Source organism: Marmota flaviventris, chromosome 10, assembly GCF_047511675.1.
Source record: "Marmota flaviventris isolate mMarFla1 chromosome 10, mMarFla1.hap1, whole genome shotgun sequence".
Taxonomy (NCBI): Eukaryota; Metazoa; Chordata; class Mammalia; order Rodentia; family Sciuridae; genus Marmota; species Marmota flaviventris.
The window spans coordinates 421,281-437,086 of record NC_092507.1 but is presented as its reverse complement, the minus strand read 5'-3'; the positions used below and the strand labels follow the sequence as shown (position 1 = coordinate 437,086).

General features: G+C 55.4%; 2 protein-coding genes across 2 annotated transcripts; one reads left to right on the top strand and one right to left on the bottom strand.

Annotated features, from left to right (window-relative positions):
* Positions 1–130: 130 nt before the first annotated feature.
* On the top strand, positions 131–12,868 carry Ints11 (integrator complex subunit 11). The gene is made up of 17 exons (XM_027947515.2): positions 131–265; positions 2,750–2,847; positions 3,229–3,302; positions 4,411–4,639; positions 9,084–9,182; positions 9,259–9,293; positions 9,613–9,751; positions 10,155–10,219; positions 10,658–10,847; positions 10,967–11,050; positions 11,395–11,484; positions 11,560–11,722; positions 11,839–11,946; positions 12,026–12,087; positions 12,153–12,295; positions 12,367–12,496; positions 12,606–12,868. The coding sequence occupies exons 1-17, from the start codon at positions 238–240 to the stop codon at positions 12,669–12,671; spliced, it is 1,803 nt and encodes a 600-aa protein (XP_027803316.1). The 5' UTR covers positions 131–237; the 3' UTR covers positions 12,672–12,868.
* Pusl1 (pseudouridine synthase like 1) lies at positions 12,865–15,692 on the bottom strand. The gene is made up of 8 exons (XM_027947516.3): positions 15,593–15,692; positions 15,307–15,364; positions 15,016–15,203; positions 14,683–14,832; positions 14,421–14,591; positions 13,698–13,752; positions 13,456–13,627; positions 12,865–13,181 (listed from the first exon to the last, which is right to left on the bottom strand). Exons 1-8 carry the CDS (start codon positions 15,667–15,669, stop codon positions 13,075–13,077), a joined length of 978 nt encoding a protein of 325 aa, XP_027803317.2. The 5' UTR covers positions 15,670–15,692; the 3' UTR covers positions 12,865–13,074.
* Between the last annotated feature and the right edge of the window lie 114 nt (positions 15,693–15,806).

Sequence of the window (15,806 nt, the reverse complement as noted above, 5' to 3'; positions counted from 1 at the left end):
CGCGGCCCCGCCCCTCCTCGCCCCGCCTCCTTACCCTGCCTGTGCACTCTGATTGGTTGCCACCCGTCCAATCCGGATTCCACGCACCAGCCGGCGTTTCCGGCGAGCAGACCGGAAGTTGGCCCCGTGGTGGCACCTGCGCAGTGCGTCGCCGCGGCTAGTTGGGTTGCGCGTCCCTGGCCCGCCCTGTAAGCGGAGCACGGAGGATCTGGGCTGAGGGCCCGCCGCGAGCGCAGGATGCCTGAGATCAGAGTGACTCCCTTGGGTGAGTCGGAGCCGCCGAGGACGTGCGGCATTTTGCCCTGAGTCTGCGCACTCTGAGGGCCGGGCGCCTTTGCCCCCGCGGGCCGCCTGCGCTGTACCCACTGGGAGACTGTGTGCAGGCGGCGCGGGGCAGGAGTAGGGGCAGTTCAGAGCTGGGGCCTCCTCGGCTCGGGGTCCAAAGGCTTTGGGGTTGGTCTTGGCTCCAGAGCTTGCTGTGACTTCAAGGGGGCTCAGCTACCATACTCAGGCTCCTTAGCACTGAAACCAGCATGAGACCACCTGGGATTAGGTGGCTAGCAGGTACAGTGGGTCCTGCGGAGGTGCTGTTTTTGTGTCTAGCCGGGCAGTGGGTTTAAGTCCAGCCACAGGGTCTACATCATGGCTATGGGTGCCTCCATCAGCGTGCTGACCCCTCCCTGCACGTGAACTGCTGCTTGAACACCCTCTGTGCCCACCTCTGCTTCCTCAGCTCCCCTCCACCTCCACTGTTTGATTCCTCTCTCTGGCTGTGTCCGCCTCCACCCGCTCCTGCTCGTGCCAAGGTTACCCCCAACCAACCTTCAGTAGCATCCTGTCTTGCCAGTCTCTGCAACGTTAAAAAAAAAAAAATAGCTTCACTTTTGGGAAAAAAGTATAGATTCACACTTCTTGAAGTCTTTTATATATATATATATATATATATATATATATATATATATATTTGTTTATTTTAGTTGTAGATGGACAAATACCTTTATTTTTTTTAAGAGAGAGAGAGAGAGATTTTTTAAAATATTTATTTATTTATTTTAGTTTTTCGGCGGACACAACATCTTTGTTTTTATGTGGTGCTGAGGATCGAACCCGGGCAGCACGCATGCCAGGAGAGCGTGCTACCACTTGAGCCACATCCCCAATTTTGTTTATTTATTTTTATATGGTGCTGAGAACTGAACCCAGTGCCTCACGCATGCGAGGCAAGCACTCTACCACTGAGCCACAACTCCAGCTCTTCTTGAAGTCTTGAAATCCAGAGTCCCAGAAACTGTCTCAATATCTCTGGCTTTCTTTGTGCACATATGCTATTTGTGGCCCTAGAACTTGCTTCCTTCCCTGAACAGAGTTCTGGAGGATCTTTCCATTTGGGTGTCCTGCTCAGGATTCCAGATCACCTTGGCCAGATACCGATAGTCTCCCCAGGTTACTCCACTGTAGGGCCTTTGCACAGCTGTCTTTCCATCTTCCTACCCACTCACCCCCTGCTGGGAAGTCGTGTTCTCCAGAGTCTTTCCAGCCATGGTTCCGGAGCTTTGGAAGAACTGCCAGTGCCTAAGAACTAGTGTTGGAATTCAGATAACCAAACCTGGCCCTGTACTTTGTGGCTATTTGCTCATGGCTGCTTCTATGACCTCAGGTCCTTGCCTTTCCCCTCCCATAAACATCTGGAGGGTCTCTGGACCTGACTTGGCCTCAAGTCTAGAGGTGCAGTAGGGAAGAGACAGCTGGGACCCTCTCCTCTGGGGCTCTTGTCTGCAAGACAACCCAAGACCCCTGCCATGCCTGCCTGAAACCAGCAGGCTGATGGGTCATGGCCAGGTCAACTTGATGTGTATGATGCTGACAGATGGTTGGTTCAGGTAGATGGCAGAAGCAGATGTGTAGGATTCAAGGTGGAAACCAGACTATTTGGTGTCCTCAGATCCCCATTGAGGCTTGGGCTGTGTTCCTCTGTTTGTAGCTTCCAGGCCCCAGAGGAAGTGACAGATGGCCACATAGGGTCAGGTGTTGGACTGGCCAAGGGCTTGGACTGCAGAAGCTGGTGGGGTCTCTTGGAAGTCAGAAGAATGAGTGGGACCATGGTTGGCAAGAGCTAGGGATGCAGTGGTGTGGAGCAGCATTCCCATTGCCTGGGTTGGGTTGTTCCTTTTGTAGCCACGGTTGTCGGCTATTGCTGGACAGCCAGGGCTGTATCCCTGTGAGTGACTTGAGGCCACCTGGGTGTCTTTCTGTAGCAGTACCACCATAAGGCACCCTGGACCCCCCAATGAGTCCCAAAAGAGAAGACCTCAATTCACAGCTTGGCTAAGTGCCCACAAATGGCCCTGTCAAGCTCTGGAACTTGGGAGCAGCAGTGAGACCCACAGAGCAGTGGTTTGCCTGTTATTGGAGCTAGGACCACAGCCAGTGCTTGGGTATCCTCCATTGGGATTGCCCCCAACTTTGAGAATTGAGGGGAAGCTTGGTGGAAGAGGGCACTTTGGCCCTAGGCTGGTAGCTCAGCATTTCGTCCCTTCCCTGTGCATTTCTCTTGCAGGCAAGTAGAGGTGGCTGTCTTCTCAGCCCATGCTCTGCCTATACAGTGGCCTTGGGGTCCAGTGCCCCAGCTCAGCTCTGCAGAGCCTGGGAGGTGACAGTGCGGGCAGCACTTGCAGCAGTGAAAGAGGGAATTTGGGGGCAGAAGGAGGAGGTATGGCCATACCTATCACCTGCCCTTTCTCTTGAGCAGGGGCTGGGCAGGATGTGGGCCGCAGCTGCATCCTGGTCTCCATCGCGGGCAAGAATGTCATGCTGGACTGCGGGATGCACATGGGCTTCAATGATGACGTGAGTCCTAAATGCAGGTGCCCGGAGGGAGGGTCCATCTCTCAACTGCTCCTTGTAGCTGTCTGTAATAGGATCCCTGGGTCTTGGAGTGAGAGGGCAAGTGGGCAGCAGTGAGCGTGCCTGGCCAGCTGTACCCATTCAGGGTGGGGTGAGGCTCCCTGGGTCCTGCTGGGTTTCTGTAGGCTGGGCTTGAGGAGGTGCTGGGTAGTGAGGTTGGTGGTGACTTTAGCCAGCAGCTTGTCCTTCCAGGCAGCTGTGAGCAGCCAGTGGTTGACGCTATCAGCTGGGTGTATGCTGCTCCTGGGGTGCCAGCTGTATGCCCCCATTCCTGGAGACTGGGGTGCCAGCTGTGTTCTCACCTCTCCCGTGGTTTCTCCTCAGAGGCGCTTTCCTGACTTCTCCTACATCACCCAGAATGGCCGGCTGACTGACTTCCTGGACTGTGTGATCATCAGGTCGGCTTCCTTTAGGGGCCTTTCTCCTCCCCTACCCACAGAGGCTACAGGTGTGGTGTGTTGCCTACTGACTGTGGCATGGAGTCCTGTCCCCAGGTTACCTGTGTGGCACTCAGGGTGGTGGTCAGCCCCTCAGAACTAGGGGGCACTCCATGCTAAGTGTCCCTGCTGACTGTGTCCCCAAGTGTGTGGACTAGAGTCTGGTAAGTGCCCTAAGAGCTGAGTGGGGCAGGGCAGTGCCTAGATGGTATGCTTCACCTTCATCCCAGGCTGCTCTTCAGGCCCTGACTGGGTAGCAGAGATTGGGTCCTCTGGTTGGTTCTGTCCTGTTTCCTGGTCAGACACCCCATCTCCTTGCTCTTTCTCCCCAACCCCAGCCTTGGTCCTGTTCTTTTGCTGTCTCTGGAACACTAAGCCCACTGATTGTTCTCATTCCTGACCCTGATCCTAACGCTTAGCTCTAGGTTCGTGGTCTAGCTAGCCACCTGTCACCTCCCCAGCTTGACAGGCTGATTCAGGGGGGACAACTTTGCCTTCCCCCCTCCCTGCTCTCACCCTCAGGCTCTATCCCCTCAATCCCTGCTGTCACCACCGGCTCTGAGTGGCCTTGCCCAATTGCCTCAGCATTCTGGTCCTGTCTCTCAGTGGCCAGAGGAGTCCTTTGGGCTGAAGCACCCTATGTTGGGAAGCTGGGTCCTCGGCTGCTTGGATGTCTGTGGTTTGGGACATGGTCACGGGCTGCTTGCCTACCCTGGGGCTCAGGCCTCCCTGGTGCAGTCCCAGCTCCTCCTACCTTAGCCAGGAGGACTTCCTGACCATGGGGTAGAGACAACAGCTCTCCCCTCCTATGATGCCATCCCCCTCAGCTGCCTTGTTTCTGTGCAGAGCACATCTGTAGCTAAGACGTGTTTTAGTTGCCGATTTGTTTCCTGCTCTGAGTGTTCAGGCTGCACATTTGGGAAGATAGCGTTTCTTGTATTTGTTATCCTTGACTTCAGTAATCAGGAGGGTGTCTTCAGTGAATGAGTGGAGTGACCCATGAGCCCAGAACTGCAGTGGGGTGGCTGAGAGAGGGTGACCCCAGGCCAACTGGTGCCTGTCCTTCCAGCCACTTCCACCTGGACCACTGTGGAGCACTCCCCTACTTCAGTGAGATGGTGGGCTATGATGGACCCATCTACATGACCCATCCCACCCAGGCCATCTGCCCAATCCTGCTGGAGGACTACCGCAAGATTGCCGTGGACAAGAAAGGCGAGGCCAACTTCTTTACCTCCCAGATGATCAAAGACTGCATGAAGAAGGTGGTAGCTGTCCACTTGCACCAGACAGTTCAGGTCAGGGTCCCCAAGTGCCCAGGCTGGCACAGTGCTCTCTAGGGCTCCTCCTGCATACAGTCTGTGAGGTCCAGTGGCTTTGGACTCCAATCACCCCATCTCACTATTTTGCCCAGGCCTGTAGGACCACCAGGAGGCAGCAGTGGGCAGGTGACCCAGATTTGGCATGTAGCCTGGGGGAGTACACTTGTGTGACAGGAGGCTTTTGTCCAGGTGACACTAAAGAGACCATCTGCCACCTTCTGCCTCAGGACACTTGTACTGTCTGAGCACACCGAGATAAAGGGCACATGTGGTCTGTCAGACACTCAGGGAGTCTGTTTTGTTTTTGTTACTGGGGCTAAACTTAGGGCTTTGCAGATACTAGGCAAGGGCTCTGACTCTGAGTTCTACCCGCAGCCTGTCGCCTGGTCTCCTGGCGTGTTGCTAGGTAGGGGGCAGAGACCAGCCCTCGGGATAGGCAAGCCCTGATGGGTGCCCCAGATCGAGCTATGAGGAGTGAGGGTTTGAGAGGGAGTGTGGATTTTAATCAGGTGAGTGACAAGTCAGCTTGAACAAAGCTGTTCACAAAGATTGTGGATTTGCTGTTCCGTAAGAGCCTCTGGTTTTGCTTTATATATTTTGAAATTACATTACTAGGAGCATACACATTTTGGGTCATTTTGTTCTGATTGAATATTTTGTCAATATAAAGGGTATGATTTACCTTAAATGTTTCTTATCTTGAGATCTTATCTGAGATCCTGGTAATATAGTTATGCCACCTACCACTCCACTTTTTTCCTTTTTCTTTTCTTTCTTTCTTTTTTATGGTACCAGGCATTGAACCCAGAGGTACTTAACCACTGAGCCACATTCCCAGCCCCTTTTTATATTTTATTTATTAACAGGGTAACTGACTTGCTTAGGGCCTCACTGAGTTGCTGAGGCTGGCTTTGAATCTACAATCCTCCTGCCTCAGCCTCCTGACCCACTGGGATCACAGGTGTGTGCCACTGCACCTGGGATTTTTCCTCTCTCTTTCTCTCTTTCTTTCTCTCTCTCTTTCTTTCTAGCTGTGCTCTGGGGATTAAACCCATGGCCTCACTCATGATAGACAAGCGTTATACCACTTAGCTGCACCCCCAGCCCTATCTATCTATCTATCTATCTGTCTGTCTGTCTGTCTGTCTATCTATCCATCCATCCATCCATCCATACCAGGGATTGAACCCAGGGATGTTTAACTACTGAGCCACTCCCCACTCCCCGCTTCCTTTTTAATTTCGAGACAGGGTCTCCCTAAGTTATTGAAGCTGGCCACAAATTGGTAATCCTCCTGTCTCACCCTCCTGAGTTGCTGGGATTACCTGTGTGTACCACTGCTTCTCGCCAGTTTTCACCTTTTGGTCTGGATAATTTACCTTCTGCCTAAAGAATACCAGTGTGGATGAATTCCTTTGATTTATATTTGTCTGCAAATGGATTTATTTTACTCTCATTGTTTTCTTGAATTTTTTCTTTCCAGGTTTTCCTGATCCTCCTCCTTTTATTTTTGTTTTTAATATTTATTTCTTTTAGTTATAGGTTGATACTATACCTTTATTTTATTTTTATGTGGTGCTGAGGATTGAACCCAGTGCCTCACAGATGCTAGGTGAGCACTCTACCTCTGAGCCACAACCCCAGCGCCCCCCCTTTTTTTTAATAAATTTTTTTAACGTGGTACTGAGGATCGAGCCTAGTATCTCACACATAATAGGCAATTGTTCTACCACTGAGCCACAATCCCAGCCCCCCCATCCTTTTTTTTAATAAATATTTTTTTTTAATTTATAAATGGACACAATATCTTTATTTTGTTTATTTGTTTATTTTTATGTGGTGCTGAGGCTCGAACCCGGGGTCTCACACGTGCGAGGCGAGCGCTCTACCGCTGAGCCACAACCCCCGCCCTTCTTTTTTTTTTTTTTTTTTAATCATTTTTTTTAATGTGGTACTGAGGATCGAGCCCAGTATCTCACACATAAAAGGCAATTGTCCTACCACTGAGCCACAACCCCAGCCTCCTCACTCTTTTTTTTTTTTCTTTTAATAATATCTATCTTTAGTTGTAGGTGGACACAATTCTTTTATTATTTACTTATATGTGGTGCTGAGGGTCCAACCCAGGGCCTCACACGTGCCAGGCGAGTGCTCTGCTGCTGAGCCGCCGCTCTGGTGCAGCCTCCTCATTCTTGAAGGGCTCTTTTCTCTCTGTACAGTACAGACTGGGGGGCAGCTGGGAGAGCTCTTGTGTATTGGAGTGGTGGAGAGACTGGCGAATCTGTCTCAGCCCATACATATGCTGTGGCTCCGTCTTCCACTTGCAGATCTCTATAGTTGTTTTCTCCAAAGTAGAACGTGCCCACAGGGTGTGGGTCAGGTGAGGTCATTGAGCTGGTGACCTGGTCATGTCACTATCTGATCCTGGATGGTACTGGTTGACGTGGGCACCATGGCATAGGGAACTGGGCCAGCAGAAACCAGTGAGGCAAGACCAGTAAGAAATATGCTAGGGACGTTTTCCACCTGCTAAGGTGTGTCCTGGATGCCACTGCAGGGCAGATGGGCAAAGCAGTGACCTACATGGTGGCCAATCATTGTGGCCAAAGAGGTGCTAACATCCTACACCTCCAGCTGCACATCTGGACCTGCCTTATGAGCTCCTGCAGCAAAGCCGGTGTTAAAGTCCACTCCCTGATGGGTGGTCACCTTGGAAGTGAGGTGACCTTTCACAGCAGACTTAATGGGAAATGGGCAGCCTTGTCCCCGAGAGTTCCTTAAGAAATACTGAGGAATCGGGAAGGAGGGCGGTGTGCAGACACCCATGTGGCACCGCCAGCATCACCCACCCCTTCTGTGACCCCTCTTGTTTTCAGGGCTCACACCCAAAACCCAGGCCAAAGGAGGCAACTTTGACTGGGAGGGCACTTTTTTTTTTTAAGACTTTTATTGATTTATATGTGGTGCTGAGAATCGAACCCAATGCCTCACACATGTGAGGCAAGTGCACTACTGCTGAGCCACAGCCCCAGCCCCATGGGAGGACACGTTTTGACAGTCCAGTGCCTCTTGTCCTGTCCTCCGGTCTTCCTGCTGAGATGAATGGCAGGCAAAGGCCATGCCGGGTTCTCCAGCCCCACCATTCTCTGAGCCTGAGTTTCGTCCATGTGGTAGGACCCTGACCTCCTGGAGTGCATAAGGCCAGGTATGCCCATGAGGAATGGGAACATTCCCACCACTGCAAGGCTGGTCAGCTGGGATTTTAGAGACTGGATTCTTGCACCCTACTTGGGATTCTCTTTCTGAGTCTGGGAAAGAAAGGTCTGTGTTCAAAAGGCCCCCCCCCCCCGCCATTTTTTTAAAATTTTTAAATGTTTTAGTTGTAGTTGGACCTTTGTTTTATTTATTTATTTTTATGTGATGCTGAGGAGGATTGAACCCAGGGCCTTTTACTTGCCAGGGGAGCGCTCTACCACTGAGCCACAACCCCAGCCCAGAAGGGCCCATTTTAATAGAAGGAAGGCCTGGGTAGCTGTCCGGGGCCACCCCTGTGGGCTCTGATGGCAGGACTGCAGCTTGCAGCACAGGAATGTCCCTCCTCTACTGCTGCCATGGTCCTGTCCTCTGAGGCGCCTGCAGGGCCACCCTCATGAGGATAGACCAGGCTAACAGTCTCTCGTCCCACACTCCAGCACACCTCTGTCTGCTGTTCTCGTGTGGGTCCTGGCTATGCTGTGGCCTGCGTGCCGATTTCTCAGCCCTTGGGGTGTTTTCTGCCTCCTCTATCCTCCTGTCTTGTGCTTCATGCTGTTCCATCCTCAAAGTTTAGTCCATTGTTTTTGTTTTGTTTTGTTTTTAATAAATTTGTTCATTTATTTTTTAATATGGTACTGAGAATCGAACCCAGTGCCTCACATGTGCTAGGCAAGTGCTCTACCACTGGGCTATAACCCCAGCCCTGGTTTTCTTCAATGTGTTGGTAAATTCACCTACTGGATTCATTTAGGTTATTAGAATCTTCACTCTTGTGTAGTTTCTTGGACTTTGCCTCTATTCTTAATCCTGCCTCTTTCTCTCTGTGGAGGTAAGGGTCTGTGTGCTTCATCTGTGGGGTTCCTCAGGACCAGAGCCTGTGGTGTGGTACTGGGCACCTGAGTGGTCAGCATGTATTGTGCCTGTGCAGTATGGAGAGTCCCCTTCTTGGGAGCTGAGAGGACACCTAAAGCCATGTTGTCTGGAACAGTGTCTAGGAACTTTGCATGCTTTAAACTGCCACCTCTGTTGCTCTCCAGCTTGCCTCACCTCCTGTGGTGGCTTTTGCAAGAGGGATGGAGTTGGTGGGAGGCTTGGGAGATGCTGACTTCAGCTGCACCTGCCCTGCACCTGTAGGCCCAAGCTCAACCCTCTGTTCTCTCTGCAGGTGGATGATGAGCTAGAGATCAAGGCCTACTACGCGGGCCATGTGCTGGGGGCGGCCATGTTCCAGATCAAAGTGGGCTCAGAGTCTGTGGTCTACACGGTCAGTGGAGGGGCCTGTGGTTCAGCAAGGCTGCCTGGGGTTGGGAGACCCTCCTCACTGTTGCCTTCTTTGCCAGGGTGATTATAACATGACCCCGGACCGCCACTTGGGGTAAGTAGGCCTCTGTGCTTCATCCTGTGGGTTCCTTCTGGACTAGAGACCTGTGGTGTGGTGGTGCTGGGCACCTGAGCGGTCAGCGCATTGGTGTCCCCAACGAGTTTCGTAGGTGGTGTGGAGAGCCCTGACCTTGGGAACCCAGAGGCAGGAAGGCACAGGTCTAGGCTGGGGCCTCTACCAGCCCTTCTGAGGGTGCTACCCGTGACGTACAATTGGATCTAGGAGAGGGGCAGGCTGCTGGCAGAGTGGTTCAGGAAGGTGGCTGTGAGTGGGGCTGGGACAGTCCACTACCAGCCACACCCACCCATTATAGTGCTGCTTGGATTGACAAGTGCCGTCCCAACCTGCTCATCACGGAGTCCACCTATGCCACAACCATCCGGGACTCCAAGCGCTGCCGCGAGCGAGACTTCCTGAAGAAAGTCCATGAGACCGTGGAGCGTGGCGGGAAGGTAGCTGTGTCTGCTCTGGGATGGAAGCCAGCCCCACCCAGCTATGCAGGCCCTGCCACCCTGATGTGTGTCAGGTCTTGGGTGGTGGTGGTGGGGTGCTGCTTATTTAGCACTGAGGAGAAACCCCTGAAGAACCTTCCCTAGGAGACAGCAGCTCCCAGCTTCAGATTGGATGAAGGGCTATCCAGAGCATCCCATGGCTCCTGCTGTCTACTCGTGGCTGGGAACCAGGCTGTGTGCAGGGTGGGGCCTGGGCCATGCCTCTGACTGGACACTGCCTTTGACCACTGAAATCAGCCAGCACAGTCTCTCAAAGAGGCACAATGAGCAAGTTGTCACCTGCTATGCTGGGTGTGGGTGGCATGGCCAGGGGCTCCACCTGAGTTGGCCTCACCTCCCTCAGGTGCTGATCCCTGTGTTTGCACTGGGCCGTGCTCAGGAGCTCTGCATCTTGCTGGAGACCTTTTGGTAGGTGCAGAGAGGACTGCTCCTGGCCTGAGGGTAGCGGGGGGCACATGGCCTGTGCACAGCCTGGGTGGGAGGTGGCCTGAAAAGTCAAGGCAGCACAGACCACTGTTGGAGCCCCATGGTTAGGGTGCCAGCGACATGGCCCTGCTCAGTGTTGGTGGGTGGAGCTGGCCATGTACCTGCAGGCCAGCATCATCAACATCATTGGTAGCTGGTCTCAGGGTCTCTAGTCCAGCCCTAAACTTGCCACACACCAGCTCTGGGACACTCTGCGTGTTATAGGACACAGGCTGCAGGTACTGGCCTTATGGCCATTGGGGTGGAGAGAGCTGGGAGCTCAGTTCCTCGACTCTGGCCAAGCTGTGAGGTGAAGGGCATGAGTGACATGGCCCAGGCTGACGCTGGCAGTGACCACTAACCAGGTCGGTGGGCCCACAGGGAACGCATGAACCTGAAAGTGCCCATCTACTTCTCCACGGGCTTGACGGAGAAGGCCAACCACTACTACAAGCTCTTCATCACCTGGACCAACCAGAAGATTCGGAAGACCTTTGTTCAGAGGAATATGTTTGAATTCAAGCACATCAAAGCCTTCGACCGGGCATTTGCTGACAACCCAGGCCCCATGGTTAGACCCTATGGGCAGCATCCCATGTCAGGCCCAGAGGATTCCTGGTCAGAAGCTGGGGCCCGTGGTGGGGCTGGGCAAGGAGTCTAGTGCTCTGACCACCCTCATCCATCCCTTAGGTTGTGTTTGCCACGCCAGGGATGCTGCATGCTGGCCAGTCCCTGCAGATCTTCCGAAAGTGGGCAGGAAATGAGAAGAACATGGTGAGGGCTTTGGGCCCTGGGCCAGCTCCTGAGAGGTGGCCACAGGAGCTCCCTACAGCTAGAGGGCAGATGGATGGTTCTTTACCCACCCTGTCCCCAAGCTGCCCATGGACCTGGCTTTAGGCTGGTCTGAGGTCACTGATGGTGGGGGTGCTAGTGTCCAACTCAGGCAGCTCAGACCTGGGGAACTGAGCAGCCGTGATGGTGGGCTCTGGGCCTGGTCCCCCAAGGTCTGCAGCTGGCTGAGTGGAAGCAGCCTCCTCCAGTGCGGGTATTCCAGGTGGAAGCCCTGGTGTGTGCGCAGCTGGGTGGCCACACGTCTGAGCCTTATCCTTGCCCTACAGGTCATTATGCCCGGTTACTGTGTGCAGGGCACTGTGGGCCACAAGATTCTCAGTGGGCAGCGCAAGTTGGAGATGGAAGGGCGACAGGTGGTGAGTCTTCATCCTCGCCCATGGGCCTGGGGACAGTGGCCCCCTGGCACTGACATCTGTACCTTGGTGCTACAGCTGGAGGTGAAGATGCAGGTGGAGTACATGTCGTTCAGCGCCCACGCTGACGCCAAGGGCATCATGCAGCTGGTGGGGCAGGCAGAGCCAGAGCGTGTGCTGCTGGTACATGGGGAGGCCAAGAAGATGGAGTTCCTCCGGCAGAAGATTGAGCAGGAGTTCCGTAGGTGGCCATGGGGCGCTGCAGAGGGTCACCAAGCAGGGCCCACCCCTGGGACTGGTGCAGACAGGGCTGGCCAGCTCAGACTGAGGTTCTGTCTGCACCATCTCTACCCCCAGGAGTCAGCTGCTACATGCCAGCCAACGGTGAGACGGTGACGCTGCCTACGAGCCCCAGCATCCCTGTGGGCATCTCTCTGGGACTGCTGAAGCGAGAGATGGCGCAGGGTATGAGGGGCAGGTTGGGCACCAGGCAGGGTGGCTGGTGAGTGGGTGACACGTGTTGATAGCCACACTCTTCTCACAGGGCTACTTCCTGAGGCCAAGAAGCCCCGGCTACTGCACGGCACCCTGATCATGAAGGACAGTGTGAGTGTGTGGATGGAGGTTGGGGGTAGCACCCCTACTTGTCCTGACCTGTCCCTGCCCCACAGAGCTTCCGGCTGGTATCCTCAGAGCAAGCCCTCAAGGAGCTAGGCCTGGCCGAGCACCAGCTGCGCTTCACCTGCCGTGTGCACCTGCAGGACACCCGCAAGGAACAGGAGACAGCCCTGCGAGTCTACAGCCACCTCAAAAGGTGTGCCTGGCCTTCCTCTCCACCCGACCCCTCCGCCTGGGTAAGGCAGGTCTCACTGTGCCTCTCCACAGCACCCTGAAGGACCACTGTGTGCAGCACCTCCCTGATGGCTCTGTGACGGTGGAGTCTATCCTCATCCAGGCTGCTGCCCACTCTGAGGACCCAGGCACCAAGGTGCTGTTAGTTTCTTGGACATACCAGGTAGGTGGTTGGAATCGCCAGTGCCCCATTGGGAAAGGTAGGTGGGCTCTCTCCCTTGGCAGCCTGTGCTGCCTGGAGCAGGGTGACGGCCTTCTCGCCTTTTTTGTAGGATGAGGAGCTGGGGAGCTTCCTCACGGCACTGCTCAAGAAGGGTCTCCCCCAGGCCCCCAGCTGATGCACCTACCACCCAGGCTTTCACCTCTGCCTTTCACTGTGCCCAGCAGGAGAAACTCGGCTTCCACTCCTGGATTCTGGGTGCTCTGTGTGAGCAGATCCCATGGCCAGGCTGGCTGCAGAACTTGTTCTAGGACAAGGCCAGAGATACAGCTGGCCCAAGTGGATACCTCTGTCAATAAACAAGCCTCAGGGGTCTCCTCACCTTTTATTCTTGCTCCCAGGCCCCTGGAAGATAGGGGTAGTATTCCTGGAAAAGCAGAACCAGGGACATTTGGGTGTTTACACCTGTTTCCTGCACCCCAATCTGTGTCAGTCTCCTCAAGGGCAGAGGGGCGGGTTGTCCAGGGTGGCAGGGACTCTGGGTAGGTTGAGATTGAAAGGAAGCAGGAGAGGTGGATGTGCTATGTATATTGATCAAGATGACCAGGTTCAACAGCCAGACCTAGGGTTCTGTGGCCAGGGTCATCATTCCCATACTGTGGACCCTGCAGGGTGCAGGAGGCAGGATCTGTGGAGAGACTTTAGGTCAGCCTGGGGTGGGGGTCACCCTAGAGCCACCACCCCAGGGACTTTGCTCAAGGGGCCTAGAAACAGGGCTCTGAATCCCATGCTGTGGCAACTCCTCTCCAGCTGGGTATCCTTTGGCCAATCCAGCTCCCCTCCTACAGCCTTCCCATTGGGTACCTGGGTTTCTGTGTTGGACAGCAGGAGGGCTTTGACTGACCTCAAGATCCCCCTCCCTCAGGGAAGACCCAGCCTGGATGGGAGGTGCTGCCTCTTACCAAGGTCCCTGAGGCCTCCATACAGCACTGACTTCAGAAACAGCCCATGGGCTGGAGCAGGGTGGGCCTGGTACTTGCCTAGGGGATCTTGACTCTCCAGAATCACCCTCACCTGGGTGGGTGTCAAAACCCCGAGCCCCACAGCCACTAGCACAGCTGTCATCCTTCGCACCTGCAACCCAGAATGAAGCTGCTACAGGGGTCTGCCTTGGCCCACCCCAGGAGGACCCAGGACAGCCCACCTGTCGATACAGGAAAGACTGGCTCTCGAACTCCAGAGTCCAGAAGTGCAGCTTCCTAGGACATAGATGCCTGTGATTCCAGGCCGAAGGCCAGTCCCAGCCACCCAGTCCCACCATGTGCTTTCAGACAAGAGTGTTTGTTGATAGGTTGGGGATGGGGACTAGTTGTCAGCTCTCCAAGTACTAGCCCTCACTTACCACCCATCCCCAGGAGGGGCCCATGGAAAGGAATCAAAAGCAGTCACAACCTGTGTGAGGCAGCAGTGCACCCAGGGCCCTCACATGGAGAGACCACTAGGATGGGGGTGCTCAGAGGGGGAGCACAGCCTGCTTACTGCCAACACCCAACCCCTAGGCCGGGTGCTCTTCTGCCTGACTATGCAGAAGTCTCCCTTGGGGCTGCCCTTGACTGGGAAGGTTCTAGAAGTCAGTAGCTGTCTCCACCCTCTGCAGGAGGCCTGCTGGGGGCAGTGGAACCCAGGCTGGGCTGGAACCACTAGTCCCAGTGGAACCTTTCATGGGCTGCCAAAACCTGTCTGCTGGGCAGAGCTCTGGGCAGGCAAAGGTTCTCAAGAGGAGGGTAATACTCTGTCCCCAACTCCCAGCCAGTGATGGGGGAGTGCTACCCCGTCTTTGTTGGGAGAAGTTCTGGAGCTGCATTTAGCCCTGGTGGCCTCCCAGGTGGCGCCAGGGAGGACCACAGGGCAAAGCTCTCTTCCTCACCTGTTTTCCTGGGGGAGGACAAAGGGACTGGTGGGGCCAGGGGATACTGAGGCTCGGCGCAATGTGCGCACTGGGCTAGCAGCCGGGCTGCCAGCTGACTGGAAGGCGCTGAAGTCATGTGTCCCCAGGAGGTGCTGGGCAGCTTCCTGCATGGCAGGTACATCCAGACAGCTGCAGGACACCAGGCAGGCAGTCAGGAGGAAAGGCCCAGCAAGGGGCCTTGTGAGCCCCCTCCTCCTGACTTGCATTTACCCCCACTCACTCTGTTCGGAGAGCCCAGCAAAGGTTTCGCTCAAACACAGGCAACTGGTCAGGACCAGGACAGCCAGTGGCCAGACGGTACAGGTAGGTTCTGGAGGTAGCTGCGTGGCGAGCATGAAAGTCACTGGGCACACGAAAGACCTGCAGCACCCTGTGGCAGCAGGTCAGGCTCAGCAAGGAATAACCCCGCCCACATATCCAGGTGACACCTCAGTGCCTGCCCCTTCACCTCCAGGTTCTGCCCAGTCTGGACTTCCAGCCTCCACCCACCGTGGATCACCGGTGTCAAGGAAGAGTAGGGCACAGGATAACCATGCTCAGATTGGGGGCTCACCTGATGGCTGGGTGCCTCAGGTGAGTGTTGAGGGCCTGGGCCACCACCTCGGGGGAGAAGGGCGGCTGGCCCGGGCGGCGCTGGACATCCAGGTGCGCCGTGTTGCTCAGCGCGTGCACTCCCGCATCGGTTCGGCTGGAGATGGTGAACCTGACTGGCTCTACAGAGTTCAGTCGCTCTGCGGCCTCCTGCTGCGACAAAGCTTTGGGGCAGCGGAGCTAGGGCCAGGGCCGCAGGGGACACATCCCCAGGCTCCCACCGGGGCCTCCCTCCCAGCCGGGCAGACCTCACCTCCAGGTAGTTCTGCACTCCAATGGCACGTTGGGAGCCTCTGACGGCCGCGACTCCACTGCGGACAGAGGCGAGTGGGGTTACCTGATGAAGGCCATCGCGTCCTGCCCACCCCGCCCTAAGGCCAAACAAAGCATTTCCTGGGCCCGAAAGTTGGGCAAGCTGTACCCGGGCCACCCTGTCTGCCCGCTGACCCTGGATTTAACTCCCGCGAGCTCTCCCCGGCCGGGTCGCATCTTTCCTGCTAGCCAGGTGACGGATGTCGGGGGAAGGCCGAGATACGTACTTAAAACCAGTGCCCAAGTACTGGAAATACACGAGATAGCGCGCCCGCACTGAGCGCACTGCGCCGGAGGGACCCATGGCTAGTGCCCCACGTGTCCTCAGGCCGGCCACGCCCACCGTGCCTGCGCCTGCGCGCTCCCCGCAGGCTGCCGGGGAGAGGCGGGGCTGAGGCGGGGCGAGGCCTAGGGAGCGGGTGGAAAGTGCCGCCGCCGCCG

What these genes read in the sequence shown, in the direction of transcription:
- Ints11 (XM_027947515.2), top strand. Translation starts at nt 238, where the DNA reads ATGCCTGAGATCAGAGTGACTCCCTTGG. An exon ending in ACCCCGGACCGCCACTTGGG is followed by an intron (nt 9,294 to 9,612) that starts GTAAGTAGGCCT and finishes CACCCATTATAG; the next exon opens with TGCTGCTTGGATTGACAAGT. An exon ending in GAAGATTGAGCAGGAGTTCC is followed by an intron (nt 11,723 to 11,838) that starts GTAGGTGGCCAT and finishes CTCTACCCCCAG; the next exon opens with GAGTCAGCTGCTACATGCCA.
- Pusl1 (XM_027947516.3), bottom strand. Translation starts at nt 15,669, where the DNA reads ATGGGTCCCTCCGGCGCAGTGCGCTCAGTGCGGGCGCGCTATCTCGTG. An exon ending in GAGTGCAGAACTACCTGGAG is followed by an intron (nt 15,204 to 15,306) that starts GTGAGGTCTGCC and finishes TTGTCGCAGCAG; the next exon opens with GAGGCCGCAGAGCGACTGAA. An exon ending in GTCCTCCCCCAGGAAAACAG is followed by an intron (nt 13,753 to 14,420) that starts GTGAGGAAGAGA and finishes TCTATGTCCTAG; the next exon opens with GAAGCTGCACTTCTGGACTC.